Source organism: Oreochromis aureus, linkage group 14, assembly GCF_013358895.1.
Source record: "Oreochromis aureus strain Israel breed Guangdong linkage group 14, ZZ_aureus, whole genome shotgun sequence".
Lineage (NCBI taxonomy): Eukaryota > Metazoa > Chordata > Actinopteri > Cichliformes > Cichlidae > Oreochromis > Oreochromis aureus.
The window spans coordinates 33,130,018-33,144,367 of record NC_052955.1 but is presented as its reverse complement, the minus strand read 5'-3'; the positions used below and the strand labels follow the sequence as shown (position 1 = coordinate 33,144,367).

Here is a 14,350-nt window from a genome sequence, read left to right as displayed (position 1 = left end):
AAAGGCGAGTACAGCATAACTAACATGCTAAGATTGATTTAGCTGTCAGCAGCTGTAACAGGCAGTGGGAGAGTTTTATATGTGACACTATATCTATCACAATTAGACAGCACAAATTACCACAATGAAACACATGGGCTTAATTTTAGAAGGAGCCAGACAGAGCGAAGCAGCAGCAGCTCCCTCTCTAAATGATGTGCCATAAGGTGGGCTCACATAGTGACAACTAAAATCTTCATCCAGCCACTTCTATTTATCCAATTCAGGGTTGCCTATTCTAGCTACCATAGGGTGAGAGGCCGGGTACACAGGTCACTAGTCTGTCACAGGGCTGCAACTAAAATTTATTTTGAGGAACCATTTATTGATAGAAGTTTCAACTGAAACCTTAGTAACCTCAATATCAAGTCAAATATCAAAAATATTCTATATTGGACCAATGCAGCCATAAGGTTAGAGAGGCCTTTTGTGGAAGCCAGTGTGTTTCAGGCAGATGAAATAAGCTTCTTCAGTTCTAGGGTCAAATGGTGGAGAGTCCCAGATTTAAGCCCTGTGGGAGTGTCCCCCCAAGAGGGACAATGGACCCCCTAATGATCCTCTACCTAATCACATGAGCCAAGGTGTGAAGATGGGTGTAGGTCACAATCAGCAGAGGTTTCGGGTGAGCTCATTGTGAAACCTAACCTCACCCTATCATGTGATTTCCTGAGGTCAGGTGGCCCAGGATGTGAGTGGGCGTTAAGGCCCCCCTTAACGCCCACTCACATCCTGTGGGAAGGGATCTCAGAAACTGAATTATAGATGGCAGACAAACCTTCACAGTTATACAACCGCAATTCCATAGAAGTTGGGACGCTGTGTAAAAGGCTAAATGCATTATTTACTGTGGTTGGCAAAGTAAATAATGTTCACAGACAGCAATTTTTTTTCAGTGTTTTTTTCACAGTTTCTAGTAAGTCAGCCACCGGTCATGCTGTGGTTGAAGCTTTCATGTTGCAGTGAAAATAAAACTTGACACCACTAAGCCAAGCCTTTGGTTTCGCTCTTTCACTTTCTGGCTTTGACACAAATGTCACTGAAGAGATGAATATTGATGGTTAACTGCTGAAAACTGTGCATGTGGTTGAACTAAAGAATCTCATGCACAAACAGGATACTCTGTGGAAAAAACTGGCATGTATCATGGGACATCTGATAGCAACTCTAGCAGGTCCCTAATCTATAGTTCTCTTCCCACGTCCTCTTTTTTCTTCCAGAAGGAGTCAAAAGAAAAATAATACATCAGAGGATCCAGACAGCAGCTCAAAACAGTCAGACATGCCAGTGGAGTTATTCTGGTATTGCTTTTTGTAGCTAAGTGTAGTGGCACAGGCAGAAAACATGTGCAGAATATAACCAAGTTGATGGCAAAAATCAGCATTACGTTGACCTTGTTTCTGACCTTTGCAGAGTCACTGAGATGGTTGTGTAGAGTCCAGGAAACCATAACGGTGCACACAATGTTGACTGCTAGCATTGTGACCAGTAACACAATCTGAAGGTAAATAATTGCTGATCGTGTTACACTTTTATATTCATGAGATTCAAAACAACTGTGTTCTGTGTGGTTCTGTAAGTGTTTTAAAAATCCTATGGCCTCTGGGATATTTACCACCAGGAAAACTCCCCAGATGAGTGCTGCTCCTTTCCAGGCATTGCACGAGGTCCGAAGATGGCGAGACCTCAGAGGATAAACCACAGCCAGCAGTCGGTCCACGCTTATGAAGGTGATGAAGGAGGCGCTGGAGCGGATGTTGGTGCGAAAGAACATTGTGATGATGAGGCACACTCCCTTGGGCAGAGTCCATTCCCCTGTGGTGTGAAAGTGGATCCTCATGGGCAAAGTGAAGACCAGCAGCAGGTCTGAGAGTGCCAGATTAACCATGAAAACAGCGTTGGGTGATTTGAGGCTGTGGCGGCGAAGAAGAATCCACAGTGAGATCGCATTGAGAGGCAGACCTATCACCATAATTAAGCTAAAGATCCCAGCATAAACCTTGTCTTCTGTTGTCACGTTAGTGATGTTTGATGTGTTCATGATGAGAAAAGAAATCTTTCTGCGTCCTTTATAAAATATTGTAGTCAAGCAGCAAGAGTTCCTCTCTGAGCTGGTTATCTGTGTGGAATGAGGTGAGGTTAGTCTGCGAGGGCAAACAGTGGAACAGGAAACTTTGTGACTTGACTCAACAGTTGTGGTAACTGACAGAAATGACGCTACATGACAACATAGTTTCTGCCACTTTTAAAAGTAGTATCCTGTTTACCCCCCTAAATCAAAATACATTTATAAGATTTATATTTTTATTCATAAGACATTTATAAGGCCATCGCCTTATGTCAAGTTTTCACTTCAGCTGGATGTGATGCTTCTAAACAAGAAAAGGAAGAAACAAAGATTCTGGGTTTATACAATTCTCACAAGAAAGCAGCATGAGGGAGAATATTATGGCTTGATCTATAAGTAGAAGCTGTATTACAGCTTTCAAACATATGAAAGGATGTCAGTGGGGCAGTTTGAACTCCTGTTAGCAGAGTTGGGACCTGATCTGAGGAGGCAGAGAAATCATTTGAGAGAGCCAAATGACCCAGAGAAGCCACTATCTGTGTGTCTGAGGTAAAAAGAGTATTTTTGAATTATTTACATATCATTGTATATGCAGTACCAGTGCATGATTTCAGCTATGAGTGTTGCCCAATGTAGTGATCTCAGTGGCCAGATCTGTTTATTCAGATCTGAAAAAAACCTGATAAATCAAACTTGGTTCAAAAAAATAAATGCTGCAAATTTGTAAAAATACTCGGTTGGTGTAAACGGTTGCATTAAGAATAGGTGATTCTGAAAAACATTTTAATGGATTTTTCATGTCAGTTGTGTAAAGGCCTTGAGTTTAACCAATGAACTTTAGCTAGTATACAGTTAACCACTGTAACTCTAGAGTTAGAGTGGGAGAAAAGACGGAGTTCTTTTTGGGAATGAATCAGAGATCAGAGTATAAAAGTGAAAATAAATATTTCACTCTTCTCAAAGAAGAGAAAACTAAAAATAGGTTCTTAATAATTCTAAAGGATTCTTGCAGTTTTATTGAAATCTCCAAGAGGGCAGCATGTCTCTTTACATCTGTGCATATCTGTGTGTTTGTTAACTGAGAGATTCTATTGTTCCTGAAAATAACCTGTGTTCCAGTTTAGCTGGTTTCCATTCTACACTGGTTAAGCTTTGTTTTTTATATCACATACTCCATTCTGACTGCTTTTTCAACAAGTAGTTGCTTCTGCCAGCTAGTATGTCATACTTGACAAAAGACCTCACTGACAAAAAAAAATGTTGCTTTCTAGATCATACAAATGTATAAAATGTCAACATTATCTTCAGATAACAAAGCAAATTATACTGATTAAAAGTATTTGTAATGAATTTGAAATAAAAACTGCCCTTTGACTGGACCTGTATGTGTTTCTGTGACATAAAACAAAGCACAAGCTATGGTTTTCCTCACGGCTGATCAGCTCGCAGTAGAGTTGAGTTCACCTGCATTCATCTTGTTCACTCTGTCTGCTGTTTTAACACCTGCTGCTGATTTAGGCTTCAGCTGGAAACTTGTTTTTATCCCTGGAGTAACTTAAAATTGATAGATCGGATTTTTAAAAAAAGGACTGACGGATGGAACATGTCAAATTTTTATTAAGGAACCAGGCTGGTGTAATTAATTCCAGCAGACTCATAAGTATAAGAACTATTTGTTTCAGCAGATAAAATTAAAGCGCTTGGAGTTGAGTAACTGAAGTTGCAGTGCAAGTGTAGCGAACCTTATGGAAATAATGAATTGCGACTGGTATTGTGGTGCAGACTAACCAATACATTTTTACCTGACAGAAACATTCTTTGTGTTTCCAGAGTATCGTCAGCCCTGCCTTTGGTTTTGGTTTGGTTTGGCCTTCTTTGCATTAGCTGGCTTGACAACATTTAAAACCCTAACTGTAGATAAAGGGTATCACAAGGGTTGTTATCAACTTTCTCTGTTAAATCTGTTAAGCTGGGCTTTTTGCTTCAGGCCTCTTTTACAGTCAGGGCATTCTATAGATCATATCACTCTTCTTCTACACGAAATGATCCCTATGAGTGACGCCTACACCAAACTGAGATGTTGTCAGATGATGATGATAAAATCACGATTAAAAACATGAAAAGAACATAAAAAATGTATCAGTAAAATGCAACACCGTAGCAAATTTATAGTTAAATATGTTGGCGTGAGAGCTTGCAGAGAATTGAGAATGTGTAGAAAACATGTGAACTTATACTTTGAATCTTTCACTTTTTAAGTTAAAACTTAACTCAAAACATTGATATTCTCATTGATATTTTCACAAATATACCAAGAGCAGCAAACTTGTTATTTAAATTTTACTCATATTTATTTTTATTTATTTATTTATTTTTACTACTGCTTAGAACCACAACTCTGATTACAACTTCTAAAATCAGTGAATATGAGTGCTCTACTGCGCCTCCTCAAGTCACAAAATGACAAATTTCTGTGCTTTGACTTCTGCACCAGTTGCATTAAACATTTTCCCCTTCAACACACTGGCCCTACAGACGTGCTGATTTTTAGTTTTGGTGTCGTTTTTTTCCTCTGAGGTATCTATTCTGTCACTAGTTAGCTAACATAACTAATGTAAGTCCATTAGCCCAAAACCAACCACATGACATTACGTTCTGTACTGACAGAAAAACACTAAACATGTTTTTAAAACATGAACTTTAAGTGTCTCAGAGTGACGCTGTGAAGCTAGTTCATGCATTTATTACTTCCAGGCTGGACTACTGTAATTCATTATTATCAGGATGTCCTAAAAACTCCCTAAAAAGCCTTCAGTTAATCCAAAATGCTGCAGCAAGAGTCCTGACAGGGACTAGAAAGAGAGAGCATATTTCTCCTGTTTTGGCTTCCCTTCATTGGCTTCCTGTTAAATCCAGAATTGAATTCAAAATCCTGCTCCTCACATACAAGGTCTTAAATAATCAGGCCCCATCTTATCTTAATGACCTCGTAGTACTTGTTGTTCCTAGAGTATTTAAAAGGGAGGAGAGCCTTCATTTTTCAGGCCCTTCTTCTGTGGAACCAGCTTCCAGTTTGGATTCGGGAGACAGACACTATCTCTACTTTTAAGATTAGGCTTAAAACTTTCCTTTTTGCTAAAGCATATAGTTAGGGCTGGACCAGGTGACCCTGAATCCTCCCTTAGTTATGCTGCAATAGATGTAGGCTGCCGTGGGATTCCCATGATGCACTGAGTTTCTCCTTTCCAGTCACCTTTCTCACTCACTATGTGTTAATAGACCTCTCTGCATTGAACCATACCTGTTATTAATCTCTGTCTCAAACAAACCATCTTGCATCCATCATTGTAAATTCACATGGGCCTAGGCCCTGTAATGTTTTATACTTTTTATTTATTTCATGTAAAATTACACTCTTTTTTTTTTAAACAGACCATATCTCAGTTTTATGTGTACAGCTGAACAGTGACTGAAAATGTCTTATTTAAAATGTTAAATTTAAATTTAAAAATTTAAAATGTCTTATAAAAGTCTAAAAATTGAACTGACTTGTTATTTGTTTTCCTTTCAGTGTTCTTGAAAGTAAACAGTGGAGTCACAGTGGTTACAATGGCCTAGACTGAAGATGTAACTCAAAGCAATGCTGTCATTTACTCTATTTCCAAACAATATCACTGTCACAATCTGAGGCTGCAGATTGTGTGAGACTAATCAGTGAGGACCAAAATGAAGATGACACAGGAGAAATTATTAAAAGAAAACGAGACGTTTATTTTGTATTTTGGCTGACACAAAAAACAAGAAAAGCCAAAATGTAACAGGGAACCTGAACTGGGAAAATACTTTATAGAAGGAAGGTTTATATTTAAAAAACCCTCCCCCAAATAAATAAACTCAGAGACATTAAAAGAACTAACCTCAAGACTAAACCATATAAAACATGAACTTAAATCATTTGAATATAGTAAAGGAAAGGATCAATAATCTAAAAATAAACTCAAAATTCTGGGTCAAAGACCCAGCCTCATGTCAGTCAGAGCTTATTAAAAATGTGTATTAGAGCAGTCTTTCTCAAATTGTGGTACCCGTACCACTAGTAATACTTTGGCTCTCTCTGGTGGAACGAGGGAAATCTCCTTTTTTTTAAAGATTAAATAATATACCATTGCAGAGGTATGCAAAGATGACAAGAGAGTTCCCAAGGCTCTTCTGGAAGCCAGAGTCAACCAGAAAACATCTCCCTGAGCGAGAGTCCTCTATGAAGAGTAGCCTTTCCTTATCGCCAGCGGTTGCACCCACTACAGAGCACTGGCGGGCTCGTTTCTCTGGACCTTAACGCTGCAAAGGCGGCACGGCGCTGTCACATGTACAAACACAGCCCTTTTCTGCCGTGCCACGATCCCAGCCATCATCGATGAGTCGGAGGCCTCCGGGAGAATCGGTGGGGGTGCAGGAGATGCCGTCGGTGAGTCAGGAACTGGTAATTCAATTCAGTTCAATTCAATTCAATTCAATTTTATTTATATAGTGCCAAATCACAACAACAGTCGCCTCAAGGCGCTTTATATAGGTAGATTTATATAGGTATTGTAGGTAGACCCTACAATAATACATACAGAGGAAAAAAACAACAACAAAAACAACAATCATATGACCCCCTATGAGCAAGCACTTTGGCGACAGTGGGAAGGAAAAACTCCCTTTTAACAGGAAGAAACCTCGGGCAGAACCAGGCTCAGGGAGGGGCGGGGCCATCTGCTGCGACCGGTTGGGGTGAGAGAAGGAAGACAGGATAGAAGACTTGTGTTGGAAGTGACACAGGGATTAATAACAAGTGTGATTCAGCAGAGAGGTCTATTAACACATGTTGAGTGAGAAAGGAGAGTGGAAAGGAAATACTCAGTGCATCATGGAATCCCCCAGCAGTCTACACCTATTGCAGCATAACTAAGGGAGGATTCAGGGTCACCTAATCCAGCCCTAACTATATGCTTTAGCAAAGAAGAAACACAAGAAGAAAGAAGAAAGCAGTCCTACATATTTGTTTAATATGTGCATTGAAGGATATATCCTGGTCAAAAATGACTCCAAGGTTCCTCACAGTGTTACTGGAGGCCAAGGTAATGCCATCCAGAGTAAGAATCTGGTTAGATACCATGTTTCTAAGATTTTCAGGGCCGAATACAAAGTTAGAGGCCATCCAGGTCTTTATGTCTTTAAGACATTCCTGCAGTTTAACTAATCCGGCAGCTGGTAGCCAGGAGAATGTGATCTGCTTCTTCTGCGAATGAGCGGTAATCCCTGCAAGCAGCAAGGATTTGGCGATGCCAGCTCGCACCGGCAACTGTCGGAGGAAGATGTGAGTGAAAAGGAATCCGCCGTCATCCGTTCCTAGCAAGGACGGCGTGCTCTCCATGAGCTCAAGTGCGGTACCATCTCCCAGGCCTGAGAGAGAGAGAGGAGTTTCTCGCCTCACTCTGCATCGGAGAGGGAGTAGCGCCGCAGCAGCAGTTCCTTGAGAGCGGTGTATTTCCCTTGGGTGGAAGGATCCGGAAGAGAGTCATCACATGGCGGGTGGAGGCTACGACATGATGGTATTTCGTGTCGTTGGCTGAAACGCCACGAAGAGAAAACTGAGCTTCGACGTGCATGAACCACGAAGGAGGGTCGTGAAGCCAAAAGTCCGTCAGCTTAACCGCCACAGCAAAAATTAAAACGTACAGTTCTGCTATCACTTTAAATGAAGACAGAAAACTAAACAGCAGTGGTGTTTGTAGGGTTACTGAAGCTGGGCTAGCTGGTATATAATGATGTGCTGTGTGATCGCCGTGTTTATGTGTGATACACAGCATAAACACGGTGAAGCTGGAGGACGCTAACTTTTTTACACTTCAGAATTATTAACGTGACGGTTCCCGATGGTTAGGGCCAAATGCAATCGCATGGCAGGATGTTGTAAATGGACAAAACTTAAGTCAGGAGAACAATTGAGATAATCCATCCACAATACGAGGTTAGCCATTTATATACTGCTGCATGGGCTGGGCTGTAGTTACATCGTAAGGTTTTAAAAACTGAGCTTTAAAATCAACATCGGTAATAAAAACCTAGAGAGGCCGACAGTGATCACTGACTGTTTTTAGGGGCTTGTTGAGATTAAATAGAACAAGATGCAAAACATTAAAACATGTTAAAAGCACAACAGCCTTAAAAAACACAGAGTAGTTTGAGTGTGGAAGCAGGATTCATCACGTCATCACTTATTGACCTGATTGTCGACCAGTCTGAAATAATCTTTCATAAACTGCAACATTACTCAGTGTTTTTCATCTGTGTAGAAAGACAGACCTCTATTCATCTCTTGCTGATGAGGAGTTGGAGTATAATAAGCCTGTTATTGACAAATATGAATAACTATAAAGTGATCTGTTAGTGAGCCAAGCTAAAGTTAAGCTCATGTTTGTGTATGTATCTTTTTCTAAGCACTATGATTTGTTATGCAGGTTATTAGACTGACACTATTTCCTCAAAAGTGACCATGACAGTATCACTAACTGATGAATATTTGAAATTCTACTGGTAGATATTTTACAATATTGGTCGGTTGGTTAATATAGGTCTTTCTAATGAAGTGGCCAGTTAGTTTGTGGTTATTTTTGTCCACCTCTCAGTCTCAAGACTGCGGGAGTCTTTACGCAGAGTCGATGCAGAAGGAGCGAACATCAGACGTCTACGGCTGCATGTATTAAGACGACGGCAGTATTCTGTTCCAGGTCCAAACTCCTTATGGCACATTGACGGTAACCATAAGCTAATAAGGTATCAGTGGTATTGGCATATGAATACTTAACCATATTATAGATATTTTAATAATTGTTCTACAAAAAGGTTGTGCTTTTTTGTGTTTTACATATTGTCTCAGATGGAGATTTGTTGTCCATGGTGGCACGGATGGATTCAGTCGACTAATTGTCTACTTGACAGTGGCGGCAACAACAGAGCTAGAACAGTCTTGGAGAGCTTTATTGCTGCTGTTGAGCAGTACGGACTGCCATCAAGGGTTCGGTCTGATAAAGGTGGGGAGAATGCAGATGTAGCTGAATTCGTGATCAGGAGCAGAGGTACCATCAGGAACTCTCACATCACAGGCAGAAGTGTCCACAATCAGCGGTAAATAACATGTTTTGTTGCTGTCTTATAGACTATACCAGTTTAATGCTTTGTGAAAAATTACATCACATAAACATTTTCGATTTTATTTTAATCACAGAATAGAGAGGATGTGGAGAGATGTCTACGAGCATGCCCTAGACCTTCTCTATCAGATCGTCACTTCACTGGAACATCAGGGAACACTTAATCCAGACAATGAAATCCATCTGTATGCCTTGCACCGGATCTTCCTTCCACACATACAGAGCAACAGAGATGCATGGAACAGTCATGGTCTTAGAACTGAACGGAATCAATCACCACAGCAACTCTGGATAAGATACAGAGACCAAGGCCCCATGGAGGATCCTTCAGAGGTTAGAGAACAACAGCCTTTTAACATAGTTATTAAAACTATCTGACCATACGCAAAAAAAAAAAAAAAAAAGGCTACATACTGATCTTAGTTTTTGACTAGGGGAGAAAAACCATGTGCTAAAAAGTGATACTCAGAGATTCAAACCTAACCTCTCCAACATTTTCTGAGCTAAGATTTCTTTAGCTCATGTACATTTTTCTAGCCTATGCAGAATTGTACTGTTTTACAACATTTAATTGTTAACATATGTTATTCAAATACTTATCAACATGCCGACCACAAAAAAGTCCCAAATAGGTTGTGCAATTACCTGAAGTATTATTAAGTAGTTGTAACTACAACACTAATCAAGATTATTCTATGTTCAGGTTTCTGAAGACTATGGGATCGACTGGAATGGGCCTCACACCATGGAGGCACTACATCAGTACCTGACATTCAGCTGGGCCGTGAGCTATCAGATGAAGAGCTTGCTACTTTGCCAGTTTCAGGAGTTTCTTTAACAGATGCAATTGGATCATACTTGGAGACAGTCCAAATTCTGTCAAGAACCATAGGAGACTGATATACAACCCAAGCTTTTTATTTAACATGCTAAAACAAACAGACATGCGCTGTAAAACAATTTGCTTTCCTCACAAAATTTTTTAAGTTCAAGTTTTTCCCATCATGACATTTGTCACATTGAACTTTTTGGTTAACATAAAATTATAATTTTTGGTTTGTTGTAAATGAAAAAAAAAAGTAAGACATGAAAGCTGGGGATGCAGAACTGGTAACTGTCTCTCCCATTTTATATCAAAATGTAAAACTGCTGTTTATAAACATGTGAAACATTAAACGTGTTTCATTCCCCTTTGCTTTCTTTGTGTTTGAACCATGGCAAATTCTCTGCCTGAAAACTCTTAAACCAGTCCAAAACCTGTGTGTGCACTATTTATTGCAGAAATAAGTGCTTCCTCAAAGTCTTGGTGTGTCTGGAAATGAGCTGGCAGCTTTAGCGTTTCAAAACATGTGGAGGCTGTAGGAAAGGTGCCCCCAGAGATCTCCACATTGAGTTCAGGAGGAAGCATCTCCCAGCCAACCCAGAATTTCATCAGTTGGGCCAGTCTACTTGATGAAGCTAGAAAGTCAGAAATGGAGTTAAGGAAACATTTAGTTCATTGTTCATAATGCTGCAGAGCAAATATACAGTTAAATTATGAATTTCATACATTCTATAACTTTAAATGCTTATTATCAAGCATTTGCAATATAAGCAATAGATTTATTAAAAAAAACAAAAAAACAAAACATGGACTGAACATCAAATTCCTCAACTTCATCACTATCCTGAGCTGGCCATGTGATTTTGTCTATTACCATCTGATAGAACATGGAAGAGGACAACTTAGTCTTCAGTACTGGTGAAAAGAATATATAGATTACCATCTTTATTAATAGGAAAACAACAAGTTCAGTATATTATTATTTCATGGCAAGTTCTCCAAATACATTTATAAATAAGGTCTCATAAATCAGTGGTCTCCAACCCCCGGACCGGTCTGTGAGTTGTTTGGTACCGGGCCGTGAGAGTTGATGCTCGGGTGTGAAATTTATGGTTTTCAGGGTTTTTATTGTTAACTCTGTTTCCCTGGGTCTTTTCCCGTGTGTTATGAATAAATCTTTTTTTGATACCGGTGCTGGTTTTATTTTGTTTGTTAATCCACTACAGCTTTAAGGCCGGTCTCTGAAAATATTGTCGGATATAAACCATTCCGTGGCGCAAAAAAGGTTGGGGACCGCTGTTATCAATGATGAGAAAGAACTGGCTTACCCGTGGTGTGAACTGCATTTCTGCCATTCGTGGGAAAAGAAGCGGGACAACATCTGGCCTACTCGTCAGCAGGGGCCATACCATGGCATCTTTGATTCCCTTTCTCAGCTGTTTGAGTTGGCGCATGGTTCTCCCAATAACCTTCCAGGCAGACAGACCCAAGCCATAGTATAAGAACAAATATCCTCCCAAATTCTATACAAGTTGGCACGGTAGAGGAAATGTTCATGAAGACACACTGACATGCTTTGCCATACCTATTTACACTGTAGTAGACTGTGTATACACCAAAGACAAATTATAATTTTGTCTATTGTCTATAATTTTTTACATTTTACAGTAATATATTCTTCAATTCACACATCTTTTCTGGGGGCTTTGTTATTTTCCCAACATCAAACCACATTCTGCAGTAAAAAAATAAATAAATAAAAAATTGCTAAGGTTAGCCTTTTTCATTAACTACAATGTGTCTTTAATGCCTATTTAAGTGCAAAACGTGGTAATGCAGACTTGAGATAACTGTTCTGCTGAAGACATAACTGATGGGTGAGTGGGCGGATTCACTTTCTAAATTTTTCTAAATCAAGTAGTGATTTGAAATGGGTTTAGTTTAAGAAGGAAAATGTAAAAACACAAACATACAGTACATGTTTTTGAACTGCTTTCAGTATACTATAGCCTGAAGATATTTTGTAAAGGAATTTCTGTGTTTGTGAACAGTTTCCTCTTGTGTGTGCATTTGTGGAATTAGGGTGTGAGTGCCAACACTTGCAGGTATGAAGGAAAAGGTCAGATTTTGGTTATGAAAAACTATGTGCATGATTTAAGAAAAAAAAAGAATAATAATTTTAACATGACTGGGAGAACGCTAAATGTTAAAATCCAAATATTTACAACACGAATTTTAGCACTAATAAAAAGAAAAAAAAGAAAAGAAAACATGACCATTGCCTGCCAGTGTTGAAGAAAAAGCTACTCTATACAAATCCGTCTGCTTATTAATTTCAACAACTATAACAATGTCTTTGATACTTAACCAGCAAGAACCTACCGCATGCACTAGAAGTTTGGTATGCAGCCATCTCCGATTTGTTTTATTTACTGCTGGGAGATCCCAAGACAGGGAAAGATCAGAGACGGTGTCTTGCTGTTCCTGAGTAAGTTCTTCGAGTTCAAGCTAAAATTAAGATTAAGTGCTTTATGTAACACTGTATTTTAAAAATTATCACAAGCTTCCAAGCAAGGAGAGTAAGGTAATTATGATAATATATACCAATATTATCCTTTTGTTAATTTCTAAAAAATGGATCCAGACCCAAACACCACATAAGAGTAAAATACATTTAAAAATGGTGAAATACCACATATGAAAATAGTAGTACACTTACCAAGATCTAGTCTGAATCCAAACTGGAGTTTGGATATTATTGTTGTCACAAAGTACCGCATCACCCCTTGTCCAACAGCAGCATCACCTGAAATAAAATACAGATGATTACACTGTACAAAAAACAAAATGGCCGAGTATTATTGCCAAACCCTATTTAATTAAAAAAAAAAATTTTAAAGGGAAAGTGTGGTCGCAAATTTTGAAGCCATTCTGATAACCTTCTCCCACCAACGATGTGGAGATCCAAATCCAATTAAAACCAAGACACTCAAAAAGATGCTCTGTAAAAGAGTAGAATTCTTGGAACAGAGTTTAATACACTGAATCATATGAACAGCAGGAAAAATACATACAGACATTTAGCAAGAAAATTACAAAGCAGAAAGCAAACAAAGCAAAACCCCGGGGTGTACAGCCTTAAGCACAGACAGCAGAGCAACACGGAGACGGACAGGTAGCAGCAGCAGGAGGAAAAGAGCCCTGGGGGCGTCCTCTGGTCCCCTAATATAGGGACCAGTGTCGCCGCCCCCTGCTGCTGGGTAACTTTCCCACACGCCCAGCACAGCTGCTGGGGTCAGATAGCGGCCAGAGTTCACACCTGGCGCTGGCTGAGGGCCCGGTCCAAAGTGACACCAATAGGTTAACCCTTTGCTTTACCCTCTGACAATAGGTCACAACATGGTCAAAGGTCACACATTAATCCTAATTATTAAATCTTATACAGCAAGTGGCACAATCTTATAACATATAATACACAGGTTACATGCTTAAAAACACTTCAGTGTGGGTTCAAAGTGTGTGTGTGTGTGTGTGTGTGTGTGTGTGTGTGTGTGTGTACTTTGTATGATAGTTTATCGTTATGTGTTCAGGATCTCTGTTACAATGTTACTGTTTTGGTTGTGCTGCATTAAAGATGTTAAATTAATTAATTATTAAGTAAATTATTCAAGAGAACTCTCCCTCTACATTAACTGCCCTGTTACAGTACCAACTTAATAAACCTCGGTGAAGCAAAATGTCTTGTGCTTAAGACTCCACATGAAAGTTAAAATATATATGTTCAGTGCACATAGATATATGGTGTATATAGTTACATAGTTATACATATCAAACAAAAATCCACCACAAAAGCAATATTATTTTGGCTGTAATCCTAGAATCCTGACCCTGCCAGAAAACAAAAAAAAGGAGTATTGTACAATACACATTTGGTAAATGGCCTGTATTTGTATAGCGCTTTACTAGTCCCGAAAGACCCCAAAGCACTTTATACAACCAGTCATCCACCCATTCACACACTGGTGATGGCAAGCTACATTGTAGCCACAGCCACCCTGGGGCGCACTGACAGAGGCGAGGCTGCCGGACACTGGCGCCACCAGTAGGCAAAGGGTGAAGTGTCTTGCCCAAGGACACAACGACCAAGACTGTCCAAGCCAGGGCTCGAACCGGCAACCTTCTGATTACATAGCGAACACCCAACTCTTGAGCCACGATCGCCCCTAC

General features: G+C 39.6%; 1 protein-coding gene across 1 annotated transcript; it reads right to left on the bottom strand.

The window, feature by feature from the left end:
• Window positions 1-1,051: 1,051 nt before the first annotated feature.
• Window positions 1,052-2,419, bottom strand: LOC116321657 (lysophosphatidic acid receptor 6-like). The gene has a single exon (XM_039598250.1). It carries the CDS (start codon window positions 2,075-2,077, stop codon window positions 1,220-1,222), a length of 858 nt encoding a protein of 285 aa, XP_039454184.1. The 5' UTR covers window positions 2,078-2,419; the 3' UTR covers window positions 1,052-1,219.
• Window positions 2,420-14,350: the final 11,931 nt, after the last annotated feature.